The 13,174-nt window shown below is 35.0% G+C and overlaps 1 protein-coding gene across 9 annotated transcripts in view; it reads right to left on the reverse strand.

The window, feature by feature from the left end:
* LOC140169836 (Golgi-associated plant pathogenesis-related protein 1-like) overlaps positions 1 to 12,321 on the reverse strand; it is a 42,155-nt gene extending 29,834 nt beyond the window's left edge. For 6 of the 9 annotated variants that reach the window (XM_072193146.1, XM_072193145.1, XM_072193144.1 and 3 more), the window contains exons 1-4: positions 12,188 to 12,321; positions 7,336 to 7,443; positions 5,083 to 5,125; positions 539 to 559 (exon numbers count right to left, since the gene is read on the reverse strand). In XM_072193146.1, coding sequence (XP_072049247.1) covers positions 539 to 559; positions 5,083 to 5,125; positions 7,336 to 7,425 — 154 coding nt within the window. In that variant the 5' untranslated portion in view covers positions 7,426 to 7,443; positions 12,188 to 12,321. Of the gene's footprint in view, positions 1 to 538; positions 560 to 5,082; positions 5,126 to 7,335; positions 7,444 to 12,187 lie in introns of those variants that run through there. The other 3 variants (XM_072193142.1, XM_072193143.1, XM_072193147.1) reach the window with 3 other exon arrangements.
* Between the last annotated feature and the right edge of the window lie 853 nt (positions 12,322 to 13,174).

The raw sequence follows: 13,174 nt of genomic DNA on the forward strand, positions 1-13,174 counted from the left end.
CCAAAATGGTAGGAAAAAGTCATCAAGTTCATACAATGACTTTCACCAATCTCATCAGGGAAGTTCAATGAAATATGGGAAGGGCGAGTGGAATTACGTCAGGATTCAAGAATATGTATCTCAGCTAGTTTACGTAAATCTGCTTACTAAAAGTAGGCGCCATTTTGCTTCCGACGTGATGTTTTCCACGTGACGTAATACTTAGATTCAAAAAACATATTTCTTGACATTTCTACCATTTTAAATTACAAGTTGAATATACAATATATTCTGTAGTAAATCGATGGAATATGGCGGTTATTGTTGTGGTATTATATGCTTTATAAATTAAGACCGTCTGGCCAGCTAGAATTCTCCTCCGCTGTCAGTGTGATTCCACTCACTCCACATTGTGAGTGGAATGAAAACCGGCGTACAGCGAAGGTAGAGGAGACTAACACGCATGCGTTTCTATAAAAATATGTATCTTAAGTCGGACATTGTTTGTGACCACTCTCCTGACATTGCCCTTATGTACTCTTAACCCTCATACACTTACCTATTTGCTCTTGTTCAGGTGCTTACGTCGCAAGTTCATTGATATTAGAAATATCCAATCACGATGATGATTTAGTCAGGATATAGAGAAACAAAGAAAACCTTGTCGTGTGATTGCAAGAAAGTCGCATGTGCTATGTTTGATTTTAAAATTGCATTTGCAGAAAAATCCAAAAACTTAATGTTGATCTCACCCAGCGTGTTTATAGTGAATAAAACGAATTTTGAGTGAATCGTGTACAATAATATTAGGTATGTCACAGTGGCTGCACAATAATTCTGTCATACTGTGCACGCATACATAACAGTGAATCAAAAAGCGCGCGGATCAAAGTTGGCCAATTTTTGAAAACATACATGTCATAAAACGATTTCCTCGTTATGTTTCATTGATCACAATAAGTTGTCTTTTTAATATATGGTAGGTGAAACATTTCCTAAATCACTATCAACTCCGCCGAAATGAAACACTGCCTAGTTTAAGAGTTAAGACCTGTTTTGTGAATTTTTTTAGATCGTCCATAAATCAATAAATATAGGTCTCTCGAAATAGAGGACCTAGTACCACCGGTCTGAAATACCAGTGTTTCTTATCATGTATTTTTTTTCCTTGGACAATGAGTGAAACACTTCCCTATACCAATTGAAAACTCGGTGCACATAAGAATGGCATAAATATATAATTAGATGTAATTAGCTAATTTGCATAATTAATGACTTTTTGTGTATTTTTTGTTACCAAATGAAAGAACTTTGGGTACTTCTGTGTGCAAAAAAAACCGCATCCTCATATCATGTACGGTTCTCTGTTGGCATTATTTTTGCATATTAATTAGCTGGACCTAGTCATTTTTTAAGCTTTTATTTGTCTGCAGATTGGTCAAAATGGCTAAAATTGTATATTTGGTGGATTTATTACATTTATTCAAGGAGAGATTTTTTAATCTTGTTTTCTTTAACGAAGTCCGGAAAGATATGCAATTAATCTGTGATACTTAAATCAATGCTACCTTTTCAAGTATGTGTCCGAATAAGCATTACAAATCCCAAAAATTACCATTTTGCCATTTATAGCCATTTGTGGCAGGTTTTCACCCGATTTCCGGGTATCTTCAAGTTGATGTTACATCACTTTGCATTATCCGATTTCAATTCTGTTTTTTGTTTTTTGAAGCATTCATAACGATGATTCAATTAAAAGCGTCAAATAACATGTTTCTGCTGCGCTTATTTTTGGGGTGATATACCTAATAATATTCGTATGTATGCCAAAACGCTTGCTGTTTATAGTGAGGCACAGTTACCGCACAAACCATGTACCAATTAACATTACCGAACATCTGCAATGACCCCGATGTCACACTTGCAAAGCACGTAGACCCTCCCTCGGGTCCATGGAGAACGACTGGTAATGTAGATTACATAGCATTAAAAATCAACCCAATATCGGAATCAGCGCTCAATGGACTTTCGCGTTCACTTATAATACGAGTATATTTCTATATTGCTGCATGGTTGACTGTGGTGGGTGTAATTAGTGGCGTCGATTTGTGGATGAAGAGGAATGGGTTTTTGGCATAGAAGAAAATAAGAGGGGGGGGTACAGGACTTTGGCATTTATTTCATAGGGCATTATGTAATTATTTATTGTTACATTATCCAGAGATGGAACCGAACCGAGACTGGGGCCAGTCTACAAAGCACGGGGACTGTGTACATATTGTGGCGCAAGCTATAAACAGCCCGTCCAATAATGTGAGCATGGCGGCGATCATGTAGCTTCTGTTTTGATAACTCTTGGAAGTGTGAATCGTTCCGAATGTTCGGCGCGCATCCAACGCATCATCTACAGGCTGTTACTTCCGGTTATACAGGACAAAATTTATACTCGTGTGTTTATGGCGCAAAAATATCGCGATGTCGATGTACAGTACACACAAATACGGAAAGTGTTTATAGTGAGCAAGTTTCCGGATAATATTTGACCGGATAGAATTTATACGCCTATGTACCGAACATCTGCTCCCACTATAAACACGCTGATCGAGGCATTGGGTTTGAGATTGTTCTTCGGGTGATTAAACTTGCTCAAGGAAGCATCTCAAAACCCGCTACCCCTCAAGATTTCATACCTTGTCAGTGCGAAAATTTAAATGGCAAAAGGCAGCAAACACATTAACGACTTTTTTGCACTCACATGACGACATGGTCTTAATATTCAAAACATATCACACATCTCAAAATGTAGGATTGTTGTCTCGGCCCCAGCCGGTTTGTGTTCCTCCGTCACTAAACAAACCGTCTGGCGACAACCCGTCAAATGATGATCGCTGATATAGGTAAATGACTTTCCAAATAAAAAGGTTTTCAGTTGGCTATTGTACTATGTGACTGCTGAATTTAGGGCGTGACTTGTGTAGAATTTATAACCTCATGAATATGCGCGATGTGTTTAATCCAATCACGGATAATAACTTACGCAAATGCAGGTTATTGAAAAAGTATAATGACCGCGTCTCGTGACGTAGCTAAAAGTACGCTTTACAATGACCGTGTCGTGTGACGTGAATATGCATTCGAACAATTTACGCGGCCGCTGGCCGCCGTATTTGAACATCGCATGATTGCGCGCTAGTGTGATTGGTCCCTAGCGGTATTTCCTTTATCGGCTATTCGATTTTTTACAGGGAAAACGAAAGAAAGGCCTACAGTTAAAAAGAAGAAAATATGACTTTGCAACATCTCTCGGGCTGTGCCCCTTGGAATATTCCTCGGTTCCAAAGCACAATGTTTAGATATTCCTATGTTTAGTTGATGTTCGGCCAATCAGAAAAGACGTACTATTAGATTGTCGACAGAGGTTTGCTTAGTGACGAATGAGCACAAATCGGCTGGGACCGAGACTAGGACTATTACAGAAACAATAGCTTATACGTAATAACGTTATGTTATAACAACCATAACCACAATAGAAAGCACAATGACAACAACAACATGAAAAAATTAATGATGATGATGATGCTGACCCAAATTTTGAAAAACCGGAAACTTTACTTTTGAACTAAAATGAGAACTTTTAAAACGTATGTTTTTTCATGAAAAATGTATCTTTCATGCTATGTTTTTGTATGTCCCGATTAAAAACAAAACACAGAGAGAAAACTTTTAATGACTAGTAAACCTTAAAAGTATGTTTCTCTCTTTTTCCATTTGCTTGTAAGTAATCACGTTTTGAAAAGATAAATCATGTATTTTCCAAATATTTTCTCAATTTAGTCCAGAATGAAAGTTTAGTCCAATTTTTCAAACGAGCCAATGATTTGGTTTACCAAGAACTATGTGACATGCAATTATGTGATGAATGGATGTCGTGTTTTACGTATAGACAGTGGCGTGATCAGATTTTTGCAATAAATTTTATGGCAAATGTTATTGAAAAATTGACATTCTTGACATTTAATAGACCTCGAAGTAAACTTTATCAAACAAATCATGTGTGATTAAAGTGTATGTAGCTGGGAGAAAAAGCCGACCATCATCTCAAAATTTTGACCTTTTGTATTGAAGATATAATACATGAAGATTCTTGTAAGTCGTAAAATTTTATCCTCGAATCGGTCCTTTATTTAAATTAATGTGGTTACTTCAGACATCTATCACGATGTGACGGTGTTCAGAGAAAGTGCTTAATTTTTACATCATGTCGAAACTACTATTCTGTCAACACAGTTGTACTCGTCGAATATCTACGATATTCAGCTGAAACTATGTGTGCATTGCTATTGATCTTGAAACTAATATACTTTTTACTGTAAAAACATCTATAATAAATGACTGTAATTGGCGAATTGGTAAGGTTAAAAACTTTTACGGTTTACATTATTTCGGAAAACAGACTTTTGCGATGCGAAGAACAAGGTCGTGCGCACCCCAATAAAACGTCAAATTTTGTTTTTGTTTACGTTAATTAGTTCCAAAAGCACTGAAAAGGCCTTTCAGCCTAAAATAACAATGCCATATTTTTCACTCGCATACTTCTTTTGTCTCATGCTCCGGTCACTGCATCAACTATTACAGAAACGCATTAACATGTATTGTTTATTCAACTAATTTGTCAACATTAGCATGTATTCAAAGGGTAGCTGTTTTTATGGAGAACCTATTGTCAACAGAGTGTTTGTTTATTGAATTAGTTCAAGTGTTTGATGCTTTTCTGTTGTAGCCCAAATGGGTGACTTTTGAGACTTCGACAATTTCCTGTCCCATGGTTAAGAAAAAAATGGGTGACTTTTCAGGTGCAAGTCTGGTAAGGCTAAGCATTTGGATGTCTTGAAGGCCTGCATTTATTCAACTAAGGGACTGTGCTGGGCAAAATATTTAGCCCATGTTGAACGAAAGTGTCCTGCAAAATTGTAAATTTATTCGATTGTTCTGATCTGTACCGCAAAAGACAGTGACCGCGAAAGACGGGTGACTGCTAGTAACATTAAATATAAGATTATAATTTTTAAAAAAAACAGCTTCAATACCAATAAAAGTACTTACAAAGATCTAGGTCACCATCTGGTGGGGGTGGAGGATTATCTACCTGTAAGAGTAACCATGGAAACAAGTTTAAAAATAACGACATTCGATAAAATGGGTATAAAAGTGTTTAAAATGTCTTTCTTATTAGGCCATCTTAATTCAATAGTTCGTCTCAAAGCCCCTGCGCGCATTACAAAATTACCTGCTTTTCCGCGTTAAACCCGCTGGATTAAATTGCACTTTTTCTGTTTTGTTTTTAAATCCACCACACAATAATCCCGGTGGGTTCAGTCTTCACTGACAATGTGTACGCATGATGGTTCCAATTAGGGGTACTTTTAAAGAAATGTCCGCGGAATTTTCGAGGACAAAATTGTTCGCGATTGTCCAAATTAGGGGTGTTTTGGAACAAAATTGTCCTTGAAATGAAAAATAGGGTGTATTTCTAGGACTTTCATCCGCGTTTTGCCGCTTCAGTTTTCGTTATTGTCCTCATTTCCCGTGAAATAGGGGGAAATTCAAAAGCGTCATTGAAATGGTATTAATAGGGGTATTTATTTCGGAAAAATGTCCTTGATTCCTCGTGATAAGGGGGTGAAATGAAAATGCGTCCTCAAAATGATAAAAATAGGGGAGGTATTTGGGGGCAAATTTTCCTTGATTTCGCGCAAAATAGGGGTAAAATTGCTGCAAATGTCCTCGATTCCCCGTGAAATAGGGGTCATTTTCAAATCCTGGAACGGTCATACGTCCTACCTTTAAATACAAACTGAACCCACCGGGACAATAATCTCGCGTCTGACATCGTCAGAAATCAAAATAGTCTCAATCGTAAATCTCAATCAAATTCTTCGTCTTGACCACAGTGATAAAAAGAGATGAAAAGCTCGTCCAACAGACAAAAAAATTAGTAATTAGTAACGCATTGTGGACAATTTTTAACTTGGGAAATTTGAGGCGAACTAAGATGGCCTTGTATAATATATATTTGATGAGGTAGAGAAAAGAGTATGTTTTGAATGCCGTTGATTTAATTTTGATTGACAGTATCATTAGATAATTGACAATCACCCAGGTAGAGAAGATATCTTCCCTTCCCAGGATCACTTGCGTCTAACTAACTGTTTAAGTAACCATACATACGGTATGCCCAAAGTCAATTACATTTATTATGGAGGGCATAATTTACCATCCATTTGTTGCCGAAATGAGTAACATGTAATTGTGAGCTATTATGAACATAAAAAGTAGATTGAACAATTTGGTGGTGTTCAACGATGTTTATTGACATAAAAATATATACTGACGTTTCGTACAAAAGTACTTTATCAAAATTCTTTGATAAAGTACGAAACGACAGTATATATTTTTATGTCAATAAACATCGATGAACACCACCAAATTGTTCAATCTACTTTTTTTTACTTATACCATGCGATGCCACGTGGGAATCCTAACTTTTATTGTGAACATAGATGGTTCTGGTTTTAAGCTCTCAATATAGCACCGAGATACTTGTGGTCCCGTTCCACAAGTAGCGATTGTAGTAGTTGTTATAGGCCCCGATGCCTTTTAAAAACAACACCAGATACTTTAAGGGATCCAAAATGAGCGTTTATTGCGTTTCGACAGTATTTTTTGTGGGGCATGAGAGCACCTCAGACCTATCGAATTGCATTCTGAATATGAAGCATGTCTTTCTGATATCAAATAATTTTCATTTTTAAAAAATCACAATATAATACAAATTTTATGACAAATTATAAAAATTTGGTATTTTTCAAATTTTTGATATATAACAGTCCTCGAAGTAAATTTTATAAATCTAATGATATATTCTTAAAGTGTATGTAGCAGGGAGGAAAAGCCGACGGTCAATTGAAAATTTTGATCTTTCATATTGAAGATATGTATTTTTTCCCAAAAAAGACCTATTTTTTTTGGGTGTTTTGGGGAAAAAAAATCCATATCTTCAATACGAAAGGTCAAAATTGTCAATTGATCGTCGGCTTTTCATCCCACCTACATACACTTTAAGTATAAATCATCAGATTTATAAAGTTTACTTCAAGTACTGTTAAATATCAAAAATATCAATTTTAATGATTTGCCATAAAATGTGTATTAAATTGCAAATTTCAAAAAATCAAAATTATTTGATATCAGAATGACATTCTTCATATTCAGAATGCAATTCGATATGTCTGATGTGCTCTAATGTCCCAAAATAAATACTGTCCAAACGTTCATACCCCAGCCCTTAAAGCTTACCGCTGTATTTTCACCAGTCCCATGGACAGTGAAAATGCTCATGGCCTGAACCAGCAGCAAAAGGAGCAGACACTCTGATAAAATACCCATAATGCCTTCTGGGGTCGTCTGCAAATAAAGGACAAAAAATATATAAATTAATAAATGCACAAGCAGACACAAAATGGTATATTTATTAATAAGACAAAAGAGGATAAGTGCAATAGCTGCCCTGTGAACATTTTAGCAATTTACACACAGTATATTGTACTCATCTACACATAGCAGCCCTTATCCTATTCTTAAAACCACATTATAACATTTGCTGAGGAGGACGCCCTCAATATTTTCTGTTTTTTTTACAAGATTGTAATATACTTTATTAAACTAACATTCCCTGTAATATACTTTATTAAACTAACATTCCCTGCAAAAATCAAGACTTTAGGTGCTGTAGTCAAAATTCGCGATTTTAAATAAAACCGTCGTTTTATTATTACAATGGAAATATAGTCGAACGCGTACACGATGTTCACATCACAGAAAGTACACGGCGTGCGGGATGGTAAATACACATCAAAGGCCCGTGCAGTAGCACAACCAACGCACAACCTCAGTTGTCCGGCTCAAAATTAAAAGGGGTCATATCTGACAGTAAAAGCTAACATTTTATGGAAAAGAAATACTAATCTATATTATAACATGGCTTTAATACCGGGCTTTAATATTTTATGAGCAAAATAGGGAGGTTGAGATTTCGATTTGCCTGCATATGCTAGGGTCATATTAGGGTTTTTGTTACCGCGAATGCAGCTGTATTGAGGAAAACGTCAGACGCAACGACGAACCGCCGCCGTAAATAAAATTTTAATATAGCAGATCTAGCGGCTAATTTTCCCTAGCGTCTTCTGTAGCGGGTACAATTCTCGCTATTCGCAATAAGGGCGCCGCCAGCGGTTTGCGATGTAATCGTGATGTATCATGGGAAAAGGTCGACATCCAAGTCCGCGCAATTCAGCATCGAAGTGGTTACGTAATTCTCTTGGTTACCGGATCACGCTATTTTTATATCCTTCGAGTACCATATACTTTGTGTGGTGATTGTTTCGATCGTAGTTCATTACTCTGGCGCGTGATCCCGTTGGCATAGTAACATTACGTAACTTCGATACTGAATACGAATATTACCATGCTATTACATAGGAACACGTGACAATATTTTTTAGTTTGTCAAAATAAAGGTGTTACACGCGAATCGATACTCAATAATACTTAATAATGTGATTTGAAATGTGCACAATTAATTTTTTCTCTATCGATTTGCGTGTAATACCGTTATATTGACAAACTAAAAATATTGTCACGTGTTCCTATGTAATAGCATGGTATTATTCGTATTGCGCGGACTTGGATGTCGACCTTTTCCCATGATACATCACGATTTTCCCATGATACATCACGATTACATCGCAAACCGCTGGCGGCGCCCTTATTGCGAATAGCGAGAATTCTAGCAGAGTCTTGGTTGGCACATTACATTTTTTCCGAATATCATGGATTGTTTTCATAAATAATCACTGAACATACTCGATATCGAGTGGATTGTTCTGATCATTTCCAAGTTTCAAATAATATTTTGCAGCTCAAAAATAGTATATATTTGGTCCAACGCAATCTAGATGCGATGCATGTTTAAGATTAAAATGAGCAGAATTTTGCATGATTTTGTCTAAAATTGAGATTGGTCATGATTAATAACGTTCAATCCTGCACGTCTATCACAGACATGACGGATGTGACTGGTTCAGTAATTCTTAATTATTTTCAGGTGGCTGCCCAGCAAACACAAAAACGTTTTAAAAACGTTTTAAATACGTTATATTTTGGCTTTTGGTTTAGGTAAAAAAGTTTTAATAACATTAAAATGTCGGGTTATATAAAGGTTATGATAACGTTTTAAAACGTTTTGTATAAAAACAAACTACAACAATATTTTTAAATGTTTTCAAAAATGCAAAAAATGTTATTGTAAACAATTTTTGCAAACATTTTTGCCAAATATTTTGTCAATACTTAATACATGATGTTAAAATGTTTTTTCAAAACATTTTAATAACATTTAAATGTCGGGTTATATAAAGGTCATGAAAACGTTTTTAAAACGTTATTGCAAATATGTTGGGCAAACTGTTGGGCAAAAAATATTTTTTCAACCCCAAAATAACATTCTGTTTAGAATGTTTTGTATCAAGTTTTCAAGAACGTTTTTGGAATGTTATTAAAACGTTTTTATACCCTTTATATAACCCGGCATTTAAACGTTTTTTGTAAAACATTTTTGTTTGCTGAGTAGTAGATTATCAAAAATGTTTTTAAGGTAATGAAACCGTTTTATACTCTTAATATAACCCGACATTTAAACGTTTTCTAACCTTTTGCGAATGATGTCGAAAACGTTTTGTGTTTGCTGGCTGTATACTCTAGACATTGTTTCTTTCGCGAAATTGAGCTTGTTTGAAATGTATGTACTTTGTTATGTTTTTTATAAATACAAGGAAAGAAAATCCAGATTTGTAAACTATTCTATTAATTTTATTTCACTATTTCACTCGGTTTCCGCAATTTAAAAGGCAAGAAAATCTTTGTCGTACCAGCAGGGTACACGCGCGAAACAACGCATCGCGTTGCATAGTCGCGCAATTTGTTAACGCACAGATACGCTACGCTTATCTGCATGCGCAATAATGCTCATCGTAAAAAGGAAGATGGACTCTAGAAACCGTTTTCTCATTTTGGTCTATTTCCGATTTTAGGCATCATTTTGTGCAAATAGGCGTTTGTGAATTTTAAAAAGTTTATTTTGATGCTTTATATGGTCAATATTTAAAAACAAATAAGGCTAATATAAAAAAAAAATGTTTGGAAAGGGTGTTTTTTTGTTATGATGTACCATAATTGTTGTTTTTACACCAAATTTGTATTTATATTAAGATTCATTGATGTCTTGCCGAGATCAGACATTAACCATCGCATTCATGATCACCTCCATAAAGGTAACCGAGACATTAATTGGTTAGCTCCTTGTCGAGTGAAATTTCAAGTTAGCTTAATTATTTCACAAGAACAAACAGGGGTAGCGCCTGGGCTCGAACTCCCATCCCTACTGTCACATCATGCACGCACCGGAATCTAGACATCTTGTTCGAACTATCCGGAATCTCACAAGTCACAATACCGCTTTTTGGACCATTTTGGACACCGAATATACTGGATATATGTTCCTTTATATCTATTGCATTCTTATAGCCATTAATAGTGAACTCTTATTCATTTATACGCTTATCAAGTCTACATTTACTATACAAAAACTTCATTTACATGTCATCTACATGCTTTACTAGTTTTAACCACTTCAAGCCATAATGTACGATTTCAATCCAATTTTAATTTTGTTATGAAATTATATCGTATTTACAAAGTTATGAAATGATAGCAATAACTGCCAGGAAGATTTTCTGTAAATTTGAAACCGAAATATGGAGGTAAAAATGAAATAAAACTCAATTGCTATCTTGACCGCATAACTGGGCCTTAGATGAGGGATAATAGAGACATTGCGATTTTCTAAACGCAGCACGTGGAACGTTTTTACGTACGTTAATACGATGTTAAATATTGCTAGTCTCGGTTCCAAACTGGATTATGCTCATTCGTCACGAAGGAGAACAAGTAAGCTGAATAAAGACTATAATATTTGATCTAATCTAACAGCTTCTAACCTAGGTCGATAGAGGGCATAGTGATGGAAAAATTAACAGTCCCGATAACAGTAAGCTGAGTCTATGCCTGATTCAAACAGGCCGCTTTTGATTTTGACTAAAATTTTGATCTACTGATTAAACTTAATTGTTTTTGGTGCTCCCCAAATATTATAGTTGCCCAAAAACATATATTTTGGTAGATTAAAGATCACTACATCCATACATCATGACTTTACTTTCAAAATGAGACTTTATCGTCCTGAAAATTGGGCACGTTGCATGGACTTAGACATGAGGTAAAATCAGCATATTCAACGTAGCATCTGCGTTTTATTCTACGTTGGGAATCCAAAATGGGAAATCGCAAGGTCATTTTTTGTACGCAAAGCATCACACACATTTCAATGGGCAATCTCTGCGTATGAATATTGCGTTTAAATTTAGTCCATTTTTAATACATCGCTGTACCTTTATTATAATGATTTGTTACAAACAAAAAAGATCATAATAATAATTAGACTTTCCTTCGTATGTTCATTATCTTTGGCTGTCTTTAATATATTGTGAAATGGACAAATTTTATACATTATCAACGATGTATCTACGTCGATTTCGCACGTGGAATATCTTCAAAAATAGCTAAATACGTGACCTCGCTTCGATACAGGAGAGTGGTTTTGAATAGATCAACGTACGTCCGATGTCTACGTTTGGAAATCGCAATGTCTCTAATAACGACATTAATGCTTCAACATTAAAAGTCCAAATTTTGCGATATTTTCTCAAAATATCAAGAGATATCTCAAGAAATATTGAACCAATATAGGGCTTGTTTGTATTCATTTTAATCCATTGTTCATGCAGATTCCAAATATGGTCATGTAAATGTTCAATTCTGAATTTTTGTGTTTGAAATTTTAAAGAAAATATGAAACGTGTAGTCCTAGACACACCGAAATTGTCGGATACCCAATAAGTGTAAGTTGTAATAATGTGTAAACATTAGGCCTACAAATAATGTCCAAAACCAGGTTAATAAAAAAGCTCATTAAATCGTACATTACGGTTAAAACATTAATAACCAAATCAAAGAAAGAAGCATTCAGACTTACCCCTAGAGCACCAAAATATGTAAAACCCTGAAGTGCTCTCCGGTCAGAGCGTTATTGTCCAATTCAAGTGGAAGAGAAATCTCTAGGTGCGCGCTTTAAAAACTCCGGACTAATCCATTATATACCTTCCGTCCAGACGATACCATTTTTCAAACTTTGCATACCACGGTGAATTTTACACATCCTTATTTTAACAAAAATATAACACTTTCATTTGAATAATTTGCTTCCTTTGTGCATTTTGAAATTACATATTACTTAAAAATTATACAAATTTGAATTAAATATCAATTATTATATCATACATTCGTTACACATCTTAACATTAATGGATATTTGACTTACCCTTCAGGTAAATAATGGAAGAGTCTAATCTGTGATATATTGTTTGACTTTATCATCATGACTTTGAGGAAATTGAAAATATATAAGCGAATATCAAATATCATGATCCGACGCTTATTGACGACGGTAAAATAATCAAACATCTGGAGTACTCGATTACTTGTAAATACGTGACATAATGAAAATGTATTAGTTGATGGATACCATGATTAAGCATTAAAATTATTCTTATTTGGGACAGACTAATCAACTAATGGGATTTATTTAAAGAATCGAACAGTATGCTCTGCGTGCTAACCATAGGCGTCAACATAAGAAGTCCAAATTTTCTCAAAATATCAAGAGCGATCTCAAGTACTGAATCAATACTATGCTTGTTTGTACTCAATTTGATGCATTTTTCATACTGATTTCAAATATGGTCATGAAAATTAACATTTCTAAAATTATTGAATTTTTAAAACAAATTTGAAACTTGTCGTCTGCAGCCGACACCCGCGTTAACGTTTGGACAGTATTTTTATGGGAGCTGAGAGTACACTAGATAGGCCTAATATATCGAATTGCATTCTGAATACGAAGAATGCCCTTCTGATATTGATATTTTTTTAATTCGCGATATAATCTAATACTCATTTTATG

Source organism: Amphiura filiformis, chromosome 14 (genome assembly GCF_039555335.1).
Source record: "Amphiura filiformis chromosome 14, Afil_fr2py, whole genome shotgun sequence".
Lineage (NCBI taxonomy): Eukaryota > Metazoa > Echinodermata > Ophiuroidea > Amphilepidida > Amphiuridae > Amphiura > Amphiura filiformis.